The 20038-nt window shown below is 33.6% G+C and overlaps 1 protein-coding gene across 1 annotated transcript in view; it reads right to left on the minus strand.

Moving 5' to 3' along the window:
- The window catches only part of TEX11 (testis expressed 11), a 296261-nt gene that overhangs the window by 181850 nt on the left and 94373 nt on the right, over positions 1 to 20038 (minus strand). Inside the window, exons 10-11 of the mRNA XM_072956668.1 lie at positions 12137 to 12191; positions 8797 to 8892 (exon numbers count right to left, since the gene is read on the minus strand). Of these exons, the coding sequence (XP_072812769.1) occupies positions 8797 to 8892; positions 12137 to 12191 (151 nt within the window). The remainder of the gene's footprint in view (positions 1 to 8796; positions 8893 to 12136; positions 12192 to 20038) is intronic.

The raw sequence follows: 20038 nt of genomic DNA on the forward strand, positions 1-20038 counted from the left end.
CAAAAACTTGGATAGATTTCAAGAGCATTATAAATGAAAAAAGCTAATCTCCTGAAGGTCAAAAACTGTATGATTCAATTTATAATATTCTTGGAATGACAAAATTATATAGATGAAGAAGAGAACAGTGTTTGCAAGGGCTAAGGGATGGTGGGGGTGGAGCAGGCATGGATGTGAATATAAAGGGGTAGCATGAGGGAAATCTTTGGGGTGATGGGATAGTTCCACATCTTACTACAGTGGTAGTTATATGAATCTACATATAGGATAAAATTACATAAAACTATATACATACAATGTACCAATGACAATTTGCTGTCTTTGATATATACTGTAGCAGGTATTAGAGGAAACTTGTTGAAGGACACATGGGACATCTTTGTACTATTTTGGGGGAGGAGGGGGTGTTAAAATTTTCTTGTGAATCCTAACCATTAATGCTTCCTATTAATCTATGCTACAAATAAAAAGTTTTCTTTTTAAAAATGTGAAATAAATGGCCAATAGGCACATGAAAAAATTGCTCAATATTACTAATTACCAGAGAAATGCAAATCAAAACTACAATAAGGTATCACCTCATACCAGTCAGAATGGCCATCATTCAAAAGTCCACAAATGATAAATGCCAAAGAGGGTGTGGAGAACAGGGAACTCTTCTATACTGTGGGCGGAAATGTAGTTTGGTGCAACCATTATAGAAAACAGTATGGAGATTCTCTAAAAAATTAAAAATAGACTTACCATATGATTCAGCATTCCCACTCCTGAGCATATATCTGGAGGAAATTCTAATTCAAAAAGACACCTGCACCTCAATGTTCATAACAGCACTATTTACAATAGCCAAGACATGGAAACAAACTAAATATCCATCAACAGAGGACTGGATAAAAAAGTTGTGGTATATTTATACAATGGAATACTATTCAGCCATAGAAAAGGATAAAACAATGCCATTTGCAGCAACATGGATGGACCGGAGATTGTTATTCTAAGTGAAGTAAGCCAGAAAGAGAAAGAAAAATACTATATGATATCATTTATATGTGGAATCTAAAAAAAAGGACAAACTTATTTACAAAACAGATACAGACTCACAGACATAAAAAATAAACTTATGGTTACCAGGGATGGGAAAGGGGGTGGGAAGGGATAAACTGGGAGTTCAAAATTTCTAGATACTAGCTACTATATATAAAATAGATAAACAATAAGATTCTAGTGTATAGCACAGGGAACTATATTCAATATCTTGTAACCTATAATGAAAAAGACTATGAAAAAGAATGTGTGTGTGTGTATATATATGACTGAAACATTAGCCTGTACACCAGAAATTGATGCAACATTGTAAACTGATTATACTTCAATTAAAAACAAAGAAAAAGAAAGGAAAAAAAAGTTTTCATCACAGGAAAAAATTTTATAACAATGTATGGTGATAAATGTTAACTAGACTTGTGATCATTTCACAATATATACAAATATCAAATCATTATGTTGTAAACCTGAAACTAACATCAATTATATCTAAATAAAATAGTAATAATTTAAAAAATAATAATGTGAAATAAAGACATTTTCAAAAATATAAATGCTGAAATAACCACATAGAATCTATGGGATGCAGCAAAGGCACTGCTAAGAAGGAAGTTTATAGTGACACAGGCCCTCCTCAAAAAACGAGAACAATCTCAAACAAACAATCTAACCTACCAGCTAAAAGAATTAGAAAAAGAAGAGCAAAAAAACCCAAAAGTCAGCAGAAAGAAGGACATAATAAAGATCAGGGAGGAAATAAATAAAATAGAGATTAAAAAAATAGAAAAAAATCAATCAAACCAAAAGCTGGTTTTTTGAAAGAGTAAACAACATTGACAAACCTCTGGCCAAACTCACAAAGAAGAGAAAAGAGGGAGCACAAATAAACAAAATAAGAAAGGAAAATGGAGAAATTACAACCAATATCACAGAAATACAAAATATCACATGAGAATACTATGAATAACTATATGGAAACAAAATGGGCAACCTAGAAGAAATGGACAAGTTTCTGGAAACATACAGCCCAACAAGACTGAATCAAGAAGAAATTGACTACTTGAACAAGCCAATCACTAGAAATGAAATCGAATTAGCATTTAAAAACCTCCCTACAAACAAAAGACCAGGGCCAGATGGTTTCACTGGGGGATTCTACCAAACATAAAAAGAAGAACTCATACTGGTCCCTCTCAAACTCTTCTAGAAGACTGAAAAGGAGGGAGTACTCTCAAACTCTTCTATGAAGACACCATCACCCTCATACCAAAACCAGGCAGGCACTACTGAAAAACTAAATTACAAACCAATATCATGGATGAACATAGATGCAAAAATCCTCAACAAAATATTAGCAAACAGAATCGAACAGCACATAAAAAAGATGATACACCATGATCAAGTTGGGTTCATCTCAGGGACACAACAGTGGTTCAACAAACGCAAATCAATCAACGTAATACATGACATCAACAAGAGAAAGGACAAAAACCACATGATCATCTCAATAAATGCAGAAAAAGCATCTGATAAAATTCAACACACATTTATGATAAAAACTCTCACCAAAATAAGTATAGAGGGAACATATCTCAACATAATAAAAGCTATTTATGACAAACCTACAGCCAGCATAGTCCTCAATGGTGAAAAACTCAAAACCTTCCCACTAAATTCTGGGACAAGACTAGGTTGTCCATTCTCACCACTCCTATTCAACATAGTCTTGGAAGTCCTAGCCACAGGAATAAGGTAAGAGAGAGAAATAAAACGGATCCAAATTGGAAAAGAAGAGGTAAAATTGTCACTATATGCAAATGACATGATACTATATATAGAAAATCTTAAAAGAAGTTCCACACAAAAACTACTAGAACTAATAAAAGAATTCAGCAAGGTAGCAGGATACAAGATTAATGTGCAAAAATCAGTTGCATTTCTTTACACTAATGAGGAATCAACAGGAAAAGGTAAAGAAACAATTCCTTTTACAACAGCACCCAAAGTAATAAAATACCTAGGAATAACCTAACCAAGGAGGTGAAAGACTTATACATGGAGAACTACAAAACATTGATTAAGGAAATTAAAGAAGACTTAAAAAAATAGAAAGATATCCCATGCTCCTGGATTGGAAGAATCAATATTGTTAAAATGGTCATACTGCCCAAGGCAATCTACAGATTTAATGCAATCCCTATCAAATTGGCCAGGACATATTTCACAGAACTAGAACAAATCATAATAAAATTTATAAAGAATTACAAAAGATCCAGAATTGCCAAAGCATTACTGAAGTCAAAGAATGATCCTAGAGGAATAACCCTCCCAGACTTCAGACTATACTACAGAGCTACACTATTCAAAACAGCATGGTACTGGTACAAAAACATACAGATCAATGAAGAATAGAGAGCCCAGAAATGAACCCACAAACTTTGATCAATTAATCTTTGACAAAGGAGGCAAGAACAAACAATGGAATAAAGACAATCTCTTCAGTAAATGGTGTTGGAAAAACTGGACAGCAGCATGTAAATCAATGAAGCTAGAACACTCCCTTACAGCATACACAAAAATAAACTCAAAATGGATTAAAGACCTAAACATAAGACAAGACACAATAAACCTCCTAGAAGAAAATATAGGCAAAATATTATCTCAGATACATCTCAGCAATGTTCTCCTAGGTCAGTCTACCCAAGTAATAGAAATAAAAGTAAAAATAAACAAATGGGACCTCATTAAACTTACAAGCTTTTGCACAGCAAAGGAAACCATAAGCAAAACAAAATGACAACCTACGGACTGGGAGACAATATTTGCAAAAGATGAAATTGACAAAGGCTTAATCTCCAGGATATATAAACAGTTCACATGACTTAATAAGAAAAAAACAAACAACCCAATCCAAAAATGGGCAGAAGACCTAAACAAGCAATTCTCCAAAGAAGACATACGAATGACCAATAGGAATATGAAAAAAAATGCTCAATATCACTAGTTATCAGAGAAATGCAAATCAAAACTACAATGAGGTATCACCTCACACCAGTCAGAATGGCCATCATTCAAAAGTCCATAAATGACAAATGCTGGAGAGGGTGTGGGGAAAAGGGAACCCTCCTTCACTGTTGGTGGGAATGCAGTTTGGTGCAGCCATTGAGGAAAACAGTATAGAGATTCCTCAAAAGACTAGGAATAGACTTACCATATGACCCAGTAATACCACTCCTGTGCATATATCCAAAAAGAACCCTGCAAAAAGACGCCTGCACCCTAGTGTTCATTTCAGCACTATTTACAATAGCCAAGACATGGAAACAGCCTAGACGTCCATCAACAGATGACTACATAAAGAAGCTGCGGTATATTTATACAATGGAATACTACTCTGCCATAAAAAACAACAACATAATGCCATTTGCAGCAACATGGATGTCCCTACAGAAATGTCATTATGAGTGAAGCCAGCCAGAAAGAGAAAGAAAAATACCATATGATATCACTCATATGTGGAATCAAAAAAGAAGAAGAAGACAGATGAACTTAAATATAAAACAGAAACAGACTCACAGACATAGAAAACAAACTTATGGTTACCTGGAGGGGAAGGGGGTGAGAAAGGACAGACTGGGAGATTGGTAGATACTGACAGGTATATATAGAATAGATAAACAAGTTTATACACTATAGCACAGGGAAATATATACAAGATCTTGTGGTAGCTCACAGGGAAAAAGAATATGAAAATGAATATATGTGTATTCATGTATGACTGAAAAATTGTGCTGTACGCCAGAAACTGACACAGCATTGTAAACCGACTATAACTCAATTAAAAAAAATAAAAAAAATTTAAAAACAAATGCTGAAATAAGGCATCACAAACAGACTAGCACTACAAGAAATATTAAAAGATGTCTATCATGGTTAATTTTATATGTCAACCTGACTCCACAGGGTACCCAGATATTTTGTCAAACATCATTCTGGTCTTTCTGTGAGAGTGTTTCTGGATGAGATTAACATTTAAATCAGTAGATTGAATTAAGCAGATTGCCTACTCTAATGTGGGTAGGCCTCATCCAATGAGTTGAAGGCCTGAACAGAACAAAAAGGCTAACCCTCCCCTGAGTAAGAGAGAACTCTTCCTGGCTAACTGCTGTTGAGCTGGACATCAGCTTTTTCCCCATCTTCAGTCTGGAACTGAAATATTCACTCTTGTGTATCAAGTCTGCCAGCCTCTGGGCTGAAACTACATGATTGGCTCTCCTGGTTCTCAGGACTTTGGACTCAGACTGGAACCACACCATTAGCCCTCCTGAGTCTCCATCTTGCCAACACACCCTGCAGATCTTGAGACTCAGCAGCCTCCATAATTACATGAGCCAATTCCTTATAAGCCTCTTTATCTCTCTTTTCTCTTTCCTTTTCCCCTCTTCTCCGTATCTATCTATCTATCTGTCTATCTGCCTATCTATCTATCTATCTATCTATCTATCTATATCTTATTGATTCTGTTTCTCTGGAGAACCGCAACACAATGTTCTTCAAGCAGAATAAAAATAACAGAAGGAAATTTGGATGTATACAAAGAAATAAAAATTACTTGAAATGATAACCACACATATAAATATGTTTTTTAAATTATTTATTCTTTTTTGAAAGAAGATTGACAATTTAAACAAAAATATTAAGATGGTATTGTGGATTTTATAACACACGTAAAAGAAAATTCATGACAACAACAGCATAAAAAAGTCAGGCTGGGAGATATGGAAGTATACTATTATGACATGTGAAGGTAGACCAAGATAAGATACATAGTATAAGCCCTAAACAAATCACAAGAATAACAAAACAGTTATAACTAATAAGCCAACAAAAGAAATAAAACTGAATCTTTAAAATTATTCAAATAATATGGATAAGGTCTCTCTGATTACTCTTCCTTTTCAATACTTCCCTGGCTAGTTTCACTATTTATTCCTCCAGATAATCTTTCAAACATTTTCATAATATTTCAGTATAAGTTCTTCAAGAGGGTGGAATAAAAATTACATTGGACCCGAATTATTTTGAAAAAACAAATAATCTAAAAGAAGGCAGGAAAAAAAAGAAGAAAAAGGGAATAAAGAACATTCTGGAAAAACAGAAAATAACAAGGTAATAGACTCAAACTTAACTGTATCAATAATCCTATCAAATGTAAATATTCTAAACACTCCAATTAAAAAGCAGAGACTGTCAGATTGGATTTAAAAATCAAGACCCAACTATGTGCAGCTTACAAGAGATGCGCTTTAAACATAAAGACAGAAATAGGAAAAACATAGAACGGGATACACCACGTTAACACTATTCAAAAGTCCATGAATGACTGAAAAATTGTGCTGAACACTGGAATTTGACACAACATTGTAAAATGATTATAAATCAATAAAAAATGTTAAAAAAGCAAAAGAAAGTTAAAGTAACTATATTAATTAAAGATAAGGTAGATTTAAAAGCAAATGTGGTATATCCAGACAATGAGATATTACTCAATAATGGGAATAAACTATTCACACATACAATATGAATGAATATCAGAATAATTATGCTGAATGCTAAATGCAAGAAGCCATACAAAACTAGAGTACATTCTCTATGATTCTATTTGTATAAACCTCTAGAAAACGCAAACTAGTCTATGAAAGCAGATCAGTTGTTACCTAGGAAAGACAGGGAAAGAGGGGTGAAAAAAATGGCATGAAGAAACTTTGAGGAATGATGTATATATTCACTATCCTGATTGTGGTGACTGTTTCATAGACATATACATATGTCAAAACTCATTAATGGGGCAGTTTATTGTATGTTAATTATACCTCAATAAAACTGTTTAAAGGTAATTAAGAGTAATGAATTATCTCAATGGAAAAATAGGAATATGCAAATCCATACTGATAATAAGTCAATAAATAAATGAATATTAAATAAATGGGTGGAGAGAGAGTTCTTGCTTACAGTAGAATGCTGAGTGCCAAGTGGTAAATGCAAAGGGAGTGCTAAAGTTAGAAAATGATCATTTGGCAGCCATTATAATTAATATTGGTTCAGGCAAGAACACTAATTCTTAAGGAAAATTTTAATGAGAAGCAGCGTATATGCATAATTTTAAAGTGTTTATTAGTTGCAATGGAAAAATGGTTAACATGCAGTGAAGATGGTAGGTTAACACTTTTGAACAGGTGATCAATATTAACATTACCAATGCTAAGCAGATGGACATCATGGGCCTACAAATGTGATGCCCTTAGAAGGGACACAATATCACTTTTATTCCAGTCACAAATGCATAACTTGAGTCTAATCATGAGGAAACATCAGATAAGCTTCAAGTGAGGAATTTTCATTTAGAACAAGGTGAGGAACTACTGTATTCTTCCAATATATCAATGACACAAAAGTCAAAGAAAGGCTACAGAAATGTTCCAGATTACAGGAGACAAAGAGACGTCACATAAATGTAATACCTGATCCTAGACTAATCTTATATTGGAGAGAAAAAAATGCTATAAAGTTCATTACTGAGGGTATATAATATATATTATTACATTGAGGATATATCAACATATATTACCTTCAATATCATGAATGTCATAGATTATATTCCATCAGTAATATAGACCAAGAGAGAATGCACAAAATGTAATAAACCATGAATCTGGGTAAAGTACATACACAGATATATAATATCTGAACTATTCCTATTCTTGCGATTTTTCTCTAAGTTTGAAATGATTTACGAATAAAACTTTTTTAAGTATGTATTGCCACTGAAATCCTAATGAACCCAATTCAGCTCCATCCAGGATCAATTATTAGGCTATTAAATGTCATATGTCAAGAGCAATGCAAATGAGCAATTATTGTTATAAAAACTGCAACTTCTGCATCCAGTGAACAAAGAGACATGCTGACAAGAAGCCACACAGCTAATATGCAACCTCCTCAGTTGTCTTGGACCCTGTTTTTCATTTGGACTGGCATTTTGGCAAACGCAAAAAAAAAAGGTTGCAACTTTTTAAAATGTTCATGTATATTAATATTTTTAATTTAAAAATTTTATATTAAAGAAGTTTTTGCATTAAATAACCCCATCCATATGATATAAATTTCAGGAAAATGTAATTCAAGAAAATAGTCTCTTTGGGCAATTTAATATTCTGATTAATTGAACTGTTCATGTTCATGCCTCCCATCTTGTTGAAAAAAATCTTTTAACAATATATCAGTCTATTTAATTGCCTTATTGAGTAAAACACAGTGATTCTAATTGAATCTCTTTTTAAAAGTCATTAGCTTCTCAATGTTTCTTGTCCAGCAGTATAGAAGTTTGTATGTACATATGTAGGTATATAGGTATGTAGGTATGTATGTATGAGCATTATCTGAATGTGAACCACTGATGTTGTTTTTTAAACTAAATCCCATTATCTGCCAAATATCATTTCCTTCTTTATCCTAAAAACCTCACAGCAGAGAACTCTTTCTGTTTTGTGCAGAACAAAATTTTTTTCAAAAATATCTATTGTCAAAGATGTATATTTCATTTTTCCTTTCTGCACTGCAGAAGAGATTGTAATAATCCGTTATTTAAAAAAACAGGAGTACTGGAGCAAATGTCTAAACTGCACTTCAAAATGTGAATCAAAGCCTTAAAAATTCATTAAGCTAATATTCAAAAGTAAAAACTTCTTATACCTTGTTTGCTAGGTTTACAGCACTGATAGCCTTATCATAATATTCTCTGTCGTCCCAATCCAAATAAGTAGTGGCTAGTAACCGTAGAACTTTAGCCTATAATTAAAAATAGAGAAAAAAAAAACACAGCTGAGGGTTAAATTGCAATACAACAGCTGACTAGCACTCACACAGTGACAGGCATTTCTCAAACATAAGTCATCATTATAAAATAACATTTCCTTAAGCAACCACATAGTCTTCGGATATGCCTCATCATTACGTTATCCATATCAAATACAGTCTAAGAACTTTATAGTAATAGCTTATTTAACTTTAATATAATTCTGTTAATATAATTATTTTCTTAACAGTGTTTTAGTGTTAAAGTACTTTATCATCTCCACTTTAAAAATAAGGAAATTAAGGCACAGCAATATTTAATATAATCATCTTGCCACCTACTGTACAGGTAGCATTGTATTAGGTCTCCATTAAAAGAAAGAAATAGAAAGACATGATCCCTCTCTCAAAGACTTTATAGCCTTGTTGAGACTAATCAATTGTATCAAGGGCACATATACCACCATTTCAGTAGGAATAGATATACTTTCCTATAGAGATTTCTCCCAACTCAACCAATTTTTAAAATTAGTAAATATTACTGAATTAAGTCAGTTTCTCCAGCCAGGTCTACATTGATAAGGGGAGTAATTCTAGTCAGAACAGACATATTTAACTACACATTCATATTTTGGGGAAAAAAGGACTGTTTCAATAAAGATTCTGCCTCTAAGTATATTGACGACAGTAGGACCACGTAAAGGTGGCCTTCTAACTTAAAAAAAAAAGTTAAGCACATTACAGCCCTGTGAATCTATAGAAATGACATAAAAGTGTGTCATACCTTTGAGTTCCTTAATTAAAAAACTAAGATGGAGATAATGTACTTAATGTCATTATTGTTATTGTGGAGCAACTCTCAACTTATAAACTCCCCCAGAGGACTCTGATGGAGTAATATGGCATCTATGAGAAAGATTGTAACTATTTCATAATAGTAAAAGGGTCAAATAATCAGAAAGATATAACAAAATGGATGAATCTCAAAACTATTAATGTTAAGCAAAGGAAGCTAGACATAAAACAGTACATATTGTATGATTCCATTTATACAAAGTTCAAGAAAAGTAAAAAATAATCTACAGCAATAAAAGTCAGAATAGTGGTTTTATCATGGGGGTAGGGATGCCTATTAACTGGAAAGGGGTCAAAGAACTTTTGCAGGTAATGGAAATATCTGTATCTTGATCTGTGTGGCAGTTACAAGACTATACAAATATATTAAAATTCATCAGGCTGTAAACATTTAAGATTCATGCTATTTGGTATATATATACATACATGTATACATATTACATGTATACATATTCATTTCAAATTATGTATTTTTTCAAAATTACATATTACTAATATATGCATATATATGTATATATGTCACATCACAATAAAGTATTGCTAGCATGAAAGAAAAACTACTTCATGATCTTACTTCTCCATATACTGCAATATGAATATTAGATTTCAATCATGCATAAATTCTATCTTCCATCCTCATTTCCTCCTCCAGACATCTTCTCATCTAGATCCCTTGCCTGGTATCCTCTTCTCCCTCCCTTTTACCTGTATGAACCTCATCTGCTTTTCAAGGCCTATCGCCTACCAGAAGGCTTCTTCAACTATTCTAGTCAACATTAATATTCCCCTTTTCTGCATGCCTTTCTACATACTTCAGGTCACTACCACACAGTTCATCACTTATTTCTCCCAAATTCTTTAAGGACATTATGTTAAGTGATGTAAGCCACTTTTGAAATTTTAATTGAAGTATTAAAATACATTTTAAAAGTTCAAAAATCTCAGTGGTACAATTCTGAATTTTCACAAAGTTAACACAAGTATGTTAACAACACAGAAATCAAGGAACAGAATATTAACAACATCATTCTGATCTAATTTCTCTTTTCAGACACTATTCAAAATCAGGGTAACCAATATTCTGACTTCTAACACTGTATATTAGTTCTACCTACTTTTGGCATTTACATTTACGGAATCATACAGTATGTACTACTTTGTATTTTGTTTTGTTTATTCAACATTATATGAGAGAACATCCATATTGTTATGATTATTGTAGTTTATTTATTCTCATTGCTATATAATATTGCTATATAATATAATGTGGCACTATCATAATATATTTTTTATTATTTATAATTGTGATAAAATACATCTAAAATTGACCATTTTAACCATTTTTAAGTGTATGGTTCAGTAGCATTAATTACACTCACATTGTTGTGCAACCATCACCACCATACATCTCCAGAACTGTTTTAATCTGACAAAATTGAAACCCTATACCCATTAAACAATAACTCCCCATGTTTCTCTCCCTCCAAACCTCTGTAACCACTGTTCTATTTTCCATCTCTGTGAATCTGACCACCTAAGGTACCTCACTGAAGTGGAATCATACAGTATTTGTCTTTTTGTGAATGGCTTACTTCACTTAACATAATGTCCTTAAGGTTCATCTATGTTATAGCATATGTCAGAATTTCTTTCCTTTTCATGGCTGAATAATATTCCATTGTATTCACTTGTGTTAGTTTTATCCTTTAAACATAAGCTTTTTAAGGGTAGAGACCACATTTTATACTTCTTTTTTATTCCCCATCTATCATGCCAGATTTCTCTCTCTCTCTCTCTCTATATATATATATATTTATATATAAAATATATATGTACTATATATATAATATATATGTACTTTCTACTTTTAGTTTTTAAAATAATCAATGAAAATGGAACTTCTGCAATGGTGGTATTAAGGAGATATATTGATTGATATACTGTAATAATGGTAAGAAGCAGAGATATTCAAAAATTTTTTTGCTATGGCATGTATTAAATTAGTTTTACATCAGATTTGTTTACTTAATCATATTTTACTTGATTAAATATTAAAATTAACTTCCATTCCAAGTATGTTTTAACTGGATGGTTAGGGGAAACCTAGAGTTTTTGAACATGCAGTAATAAAAGTTAAAACTTACATAGCCAAACACAATTCTAAGCACTTTACATATATTACCTCATGGGTATAAGAATCTACCTGTAGGGTAGATTCTATTAGTATATCAATTTTATAGAGACTAACACACTGAGATATGAAATCATGTGTCCAATAGACAATCTGCTCACAAATGGTGGGATAGACTATTATAACTTTAATTACAATAACATGAACTGTATTTCTTCAATCTACTTCTATAATATTTAACATGATCCTTACCAGCATTTCTGGCTCAACAGAACTCTCATCCATCTTCCCAATATCATAGCTTTGGCTTTCATTAAAAAAGGGAAAAAAAATTACATGTATACATATTCATTTCAAATTATATATATTTTCAAAATTACATATTACTAAGAAGACATGGAATAATTATACTTTATTACAACTTTTCTACCTTGCACTATGAGATTATTAGCCAATTAATACACAAAAATCAATTGCATAAAGAAATACTTTCTAACTTTAGAAAACCACAATTCCTCAGGATATATATCCAATAAATCAACACTGCAATTACTTTATTGCTCCTTTCCAATTGGGTATATATATACTGTATTAAAATATTTTACATGTGTGTATAAGCTCTTACTTAACGGGCACATTTTTAAGTGTAAGAAATACAAATATATATTTTTACATAAAACAAATACAGGAGTTTTCATGGAAATAAATGCTTTGCATATTTATTAAGCTTTACAACACCCTCGTGATGCACAGTATTAGTTCAATTTTGCAGCTGAATGAACCAATTTAGCAGTTAAGTGATTTCTAATATTTCCTAGATTGGTATTGAAAATGAGAGCAAGGATTTGGGGAGAAGAGAAAATTCACTTTCAGTTTTCTGCTTTAATTACCAAACCATATTATCTATGAGACATTCTGATAACAACAAATAACGTATTAATATGAGCCTCAGGGTTTCAAAACCTAAAACTTAAAAAGCAAAACAAAGATCACTCACCATAAAATTGGTATTCCAAGGGAGGATGTCAGTAAAATTTTGGTGAGCTGGACTAAATTGAAGGCATTACTTTGAAATACTCCTTTAAAAAAAAATCTAAATGACCCAGAACCACCAAACTGAATTTTCAGCTTGCTAACAAGGATATAATGCTCGCCTAAATTCTAATGGCCTCACTGTAAGCCCTATCTCATAGAGGTCTCCATTGGTACATTAAACTTTCTACTTCCAGTTTTTTAAATAATCAATGAAAATGGAACTTCTGCAGTGGTGGTATAAAGGAGACTTGGATCCTCTCTCCCAGTGAAAGAAGCACTTGCCTGGAAAAATCATTAAAACAAACAAACATTTAAGATCTCTGGAAATTGTCCTAAGGGCATACAGCAAATGGAAAAAAATCCATAAAAAAGTGAATCTCAGTAAGAACAGTGAGAGTCCGTGGCATTTGAGCCATGACCCACTCCTATTCATACTAGCTCCATGAGATAGAAGCTACTCCAGATGAGTGCTGTCAAGAAAATGGGAATTCGAGAGTCGAGTGGGGAGATGAGTGAAATAGGTGATGGAAATCAAGAGGTATAAACTTCCAGTTATAAAACAAATAAGAGATGTAATGTACAGCAAAGGAAATATAGTCCACAATATTATATTAACTTTGTATGGTGACAAATGGTAACTACACTTATCATGGTGATCGTTTTGTAATGTACAAAAATATCAAATCACCATGCTATACACCTGAAACTGATATAATAATGTAAGTCAATTATATTTCAATTAAAAAAAATGGGATGCCCTCTCCCTCCAGGTCCCAGACTCCTAGGCTATGGTTGCACCCTGGAAGAGGCAGGCTGCCAGCCTCTCATCTTCCCCAAGTCTGTGTTGCAGAAGTACTATTCTGGGTAGGCATTCAGTTTTCACTCCCAGGGTAAGGGCTCTACCCTAGGTGTAACAGCTTAAGAATACTGGGACCCTGATGGCCTTCACCCAGGCTGGCTCACTGAGCAGAGAGGTTCCAAGCCAGAAGAGCATGGTGGGGCTTAGGAGCTACCATCTCCACATCATCCACTCATATAGTAGGGGTATCACTGCAAGAGTAGCTGCCTTGCTCCTGCCTCAACTCCAGCAGTGTGGCAAAGAGCTTCTGCCCAAGGGGAGAAGCAGGCAATAAAGAGGAAGAGCTCAGCATTTCTGCCTAAGGGAATTAACTTTATTTGGAACAGAGCAAGGAGAGGTTCCTGCCTGAGGACACAGTCATTAACAATGGAGATCTTGGTGCTGAACAATTAAGAGGGGGCTGGTAGCTCCAAGGTAAACTTAACAACAGATAACAGTAACAACAAGTTAAATAGCTGACCAGCCAGAAGTTTAACACAGAGAACCAGGAAAAGAGACAGTCAAGAAGAACAATCCTAGGGTCACACTCATCCCTGAGGATACAGAAGGCTATGCATGTATCTAGGCTACAACCACTCAGGAACAATCAGAGGTAAATATGCAGCTAGAAAGCATTCCTCAAGGCACACACAGATCCATCAGCAAAGAGCCTTGAGCTTGAATGGCTCAAGGAGCTTAAGCAGGACCTCTAACCAAACAGACTGAAAATTAAGCAACTCTGATAAAGGGGTGATGGTAAGGAACCCAAGCTTAAAAATCAAATCACACTTCCAGTTTTTGGTTCCACATGTAAGGAGCTTGGAAGTCACTACTTCGTCCTAACAAGTGAGAAACTGAAAAGACTTTTACAAATAAACAACTCCTCTTGGATCCATAAGCGAGGGGAGGACACAAGGCAAATCACTGCCCCCAAGATTGGAGAGACAGGCAAATACACGGAGTTGTAGCTTATCACAAAAGAGACTCACAAGTAAAACCTGCCGAGGAAACCAGCGCCAGGGCAGGAAATTGAGAACTGCAGTTGACGGACTGCTGGAGGCTCAGTGTGGACAAGTCTGAAAGTTAAAACTGCAAGGAGAAGCAGTTATGGGAGGCTACCCATAAGACTGCCAGATTTGTCTCCACGAGCTCAACTAGATTCCCACAGTAAATATTATAAACAGACAGGTTAGGGGTTCTCCAGAGAAAGAGAACCAGGAATGACTTTCTTGACATGAGAGAAGCCATCTTGGTCTAAGGCATTTTGTGATCTAAGCCTCGCTAGAAAGCTTGCCTTTGAACAGGTCTCAATAATCCATGATCTAACAGGAACAAAGGAATGCAGGAACAGAGAAAAGGCAGTCAAATAATAGTGCAGTGATAAAGTAGAGTCCTAGTTCTGCAAGGGATATACATAATAAGGTATCTTTGAGCTCTGCAAGAATTAAGGCCCTACCCAGGTGGAAGATAGAATGATAATGCCGACCCTCCTGACTTCAATCAACTAAAGCCTAGACTCTGTACACCTTTGCCCCAATTCTACCCTGAAATCTCCTCTGCTCAAGCCCCTTCATGAATATGCAGAAAACAAATTTCTTCTGTATAGCACAGGGAACTATACTCAGTATCTTGTAATAACCTTTAATGAAAACAAATATGAAAACAAATATATGTCTATATATGCATGACTGGGACATTATGCTGTACACCAGAAACTGACACATTGTAACTGACTATACTTCAATAAAAAAATTTAAAAATGAATATGCAGATACGCTTAATTTAAAGCTTCCTCAATTTTGCTGTTCAAGGAGACACTGCTTTGAGAAAGATCCCAATGCTCTCTTCACTTGCTACAAGTAATAATGAATTCTTCCTTCTCCTGATCTTTGGCTTGGCTATGTCTTTTGGCTCAACAACAACCAAGAGGTGAACCCAGTTTTCAGGTAACAATATTAGAGAAAAATCCCCTTAGGCTTTGGCAGGAGGAGTTGAAAAGGAACCATTCTGAAATAGCCCAGAACACTCTGCTCTTCTTAAAAAGGCCTGCTCTCACGGGAAACTGGTGAAACAGAGTCTAACCTCCTGGGGAATTATCGGAGCCTAACCAACCTGGGGAAGAGAAATACTCAGCCCTAGCCTACTCGAGCCATTCTGTACCCTCCAAAGAGTGGAGGAAAAATCTGAGAATCACGTGTGAAGTTCACAATTCAGAGGCATAGGCTCATCAAAAGACCGAAAACTAATCATAGGACTATAGAATTCTTTCCCTCTCCCCACACCTAGCCATCACATTACTAAAGGCCTATTTATACCAGTTCCTTTTACCAAGTATATCATGTCCAGTTACTAAGAAAAAATTACAAGGTATACCAAAAAGTAAAAAACACAATTTGAAGAGACAGAGTAAGCGTCAGAACTAGCCATGGCAGTGATGTTAGAATTATCAGGCCAGGAATTTAAAATAACTATAATTAATATGCTAAGGACTCTAATGGATGAAGTAGACAGATGGGCAATGTAAGCAGAGAGCTGGAAAGCCTATGAAAGAATCAAAAAGAAATGCTAGAGATAAAAAACACTATAACAAACATGTAGATTGACTTTAATAGACTTTTTAATAAACTTAACATGGCTGAAGAAAGAATCTATGAGCTAGAGAATCCTTGTAAACAGAAAAAGCAAAGAGAACAAAGATTGAAAAAAAAAAACAAGACAGAATTGTCAAAGGACTGTGGGACATCAGCGAAAGGCGTAATGTAAGTGTAATGGGAATACCAGAAGAAAAAAGAAAGGAACAGAGGACATATTTGCAAAAATAATGACTGAGAATTTCCCCCAAATTAATGTCCAATATCAAACCACAGACCCAGGAAGCTCAGAGAACACCAAGCAGGTTAAATACAAATCAAAAAAGGAAAACCGTACATCTAGGCATATAATTTCCAAATCACAGAAAATCAAAGATAAAGGAAAAACCCTAAAACAAGCCAGAGGAAAAAAAAACCACCTTATCTAAAAAGATGTACAGATAGGAATTATATCCAACTTCTCAGAAGCCATGCAAGCAAGAAGAGAGTGGAGTGAAATATTTTAAGTATTGAGAGAAAAACAGTACCAACCTAGAATTCTGTACCCTGTGAAAATATCATTCAAAAGTAAAAGTGAAATAAAGACTTTCTCAGACAAGCAAAAATTGAGGAAATTTGTTGCCAACAGGCTAGTCTTGCAAGAAATGGTAAAAGTTCTTTAGAGAGAAAAAAATAATATAGGTCATAAACTTGGATGTACACAAAGTAAGAGCACTGAAGAAGGAATAAGTGAAAGTAAATAAAAACTTATTTTTCTTGATCTTAACTGATCTAACAGGTAACAGTTTGTTCAAAATAATAACAGCAACAATGTGTTCAGTAATGTGTGGATATTTACATACTTTCTGTATATCACATATATTACACATATATGTTTAGAGTAAAGTGAAATAAAAGACAGCAATGATACAAGGGGTGGGGGGAGGAATTTTCACATTATAAGGTACTCAAACTACTCATGAAGTGGTATAGTGTTATTTGAAAGTGGACTTGGATTAGCTATAATTGCATACTGCAAACTCTAGGGCAGTGATTTTTAAAAAGTTTAAAAACGAAGCATAACCTATATGCTAAGAAAGGAGAGAAAATGGAATTATACAAAATACTCAACTAAAACCACAAAAGGCAGAAGAAAAGTAGAAGACAACAATGGGAAAAAATAACAAGAACAACTAGAAAGCAGTAACAAATACGGTAGCCATTAATCTCACCATATCTATCATCATTTTGAATTTCAATCGTCTAAGTGTATCAATTAAAAGACAGAGATTGTCAGAATAGATTTTTTTAATGCTTGAACTATATATTGCATGCAAGAAACCCACTTTAAATATAAAGACACATAGAGAGATTAAAAGTAAATGGATGGAGAAAAATAAACCATGCTAACACAATCCCAGGAAAGAAAGAGTAGATTTATGAATTTCAGATAGAGCACATTTCAATGCAAGGAAGATTATCAGGGATAAAGAAGGGCATTGCATAATGATAAAGGGGTCAGTTCTCCAAGAACCTACAACAAATCTGAACATGTATAAGCATAACAACACAGCATCAAACCATGTGAGGCAAAAACTGACAGACAGCAAGGAGAAATAAATGAATCTACTATTATTACTGAAGACCACAACATCCCTCTTTCAGAAATGGATAGATAGAGTAGGCACAAAATCAGTAAGAACACAGTTGAATTCAAAAATACCATCAATCAACTGGATATAATTGAAATATATAGACTGCTAGATCCATTCTTATCAAATTCATATGGAATGTTCACCAACACAGACCACATTCTGAGCCACAAAAATACACTTCAACAAATTTAGAAGTTTGAAAATTATATAATATCTGCTGTCAGACTACAGTGGAATTAAAATAGAAATCAATAATGAAAAGATAACTGGAAAATTAAAAAATATGTAGAGATTAAACACTACTCTAAATAACACATGGGTCAAAGGAGAAATTCAACATACATTTTTGAATACTTTAAACTAAATGAAAATGAAAACACAACTTATCTAAATGTGTGGGATGCAGCAAAAGCAGCACTTAGAGGGAAATTTATAGCATTCAATGCATATATTAGAAAAGAGCACACATCTAAAATCAATAATCTAAGTTTCTAACTTAAGTAACTAGAAAAAAGAGGAAATTAAATCCAAAGCAAGCAGAAATCAATGAAATTAAAAATAGGAAATCAATAGAGAAAATAAATGAAGCCAAAATCTGTTATTTGAAACAACTCATACAATTAATAAGCCTGTTAACCAGGCTAAGAAAAAAAGAGAGAGGACACAAAATATTAGTACCAGAAATGAAAGAGGGGTTATCATTATAGACCCCATGAAAATTTAAAAAGTAATAAAAGGAATATTATGAACAACTGCATGCTAACAAATTTGATAACCTAGATTAAATGAACCAATTCCTTGAAAGACACAAGCAGACAAAAGTCATGTGAAAAGAAATAGTCTGAACAGACCTATATCTATTAAAGAAATTGAATAAAAAATTAATAACCTTCCAAAATAGAAAGTACCAGGCACAGATGGGTTCACTGCTAAATTCTATCAACCATTTTTTCTTTAAGCTTTGTTGAGATATATCTGACATATAGCACTGTATAAGTTTAAGGTACACAGCATAATTATTTCACTACATACATCATGAAATGATTATCACAATAAATTTAGGGAGCATCCATCATCTCATATGGATACAAAATGAAAGAAACAGAAAAAATTTCTTATTTCACTTAGCATAATACTCTAGATAAGAAATATATATATATCTTTTACTTCCTTAGATTTAGTCCTAGATATTTTATTCTTTTTGATGTTATTGTAAATGGGATTATTTTCTTAATTTCTCCTTCTGAGAGTTCATTGTCAGTGTATAAAAATTCAACAGACTTCTGTATGTTAGTTTTGTATCTTACAACTTTTCTGAATTCATTAATGGGTTCTAGTAGTTTTTTGGAGTATTTGGTAAACATTTATGGATGAAATTATATAAATTCCCTATAATCTCTTTTAGAGGACAGACACATAAGGAAAACTTCCTAACTCATTCTACGAGGCCAGCTACCCTAATACCCAAACAAGACAGACATTAAAAGAAAATGTATGGACCAATATCTGTCATGAACATAGATGCAAAAATCCTCAACAAAATATTAGCAAACTGAATCCAAAAAGGAATTTCAAAAAATTATATATCACGACAAAGTGGGATTTATTTATCCCAGATATGCAAGGAGGGTTCAACATTCAAAAGTCAATTAATATAATCCATCACATTAATAGACTAAAAAAGAAAAGACTCATGGTCATATCAATAAATGTAGAAAAAGCATTTGAAAAATTCCAACACCTGTTCATGATAAAAAAATAAAAAACTTTCCCCACCAGAAAAAAAAACAACGTTCATTAAACTAGTAACAGAGGGGAACTTTCTCAAATTAACAAAGACTATCTACAAATAACATTCAGCTAACATCATACTTAACGGTGAGAAACCCAAATATTTTCCAGTAATTCAGGAATAAGAGCAGAATGGTGTCCCCTCTCACAACTCCTTTTCAACATCATGTTGGAAGTCTTTGCTAATGCAGTAAGGCAAAAATGGGAAATCAAGGTATGCACACAGAGAAAGAAGATACAAAACTATCTTTGTTCACAAATTACA

The sequence above is a fragment of the Vicugna pacos genome, chromosome X (genome assembly GCF_048564905.1).
Source record: "Vicugna pacos chromosome X, VicPac4, whole genome shotgun sequence".
Taxonomy (NCBI): domain Eukaryota; kingdom Metazoa; phylum Chordata; class Mammalia; order Artiodactyla; family Camelidae; genus Vicugna; species Vicugna pacos.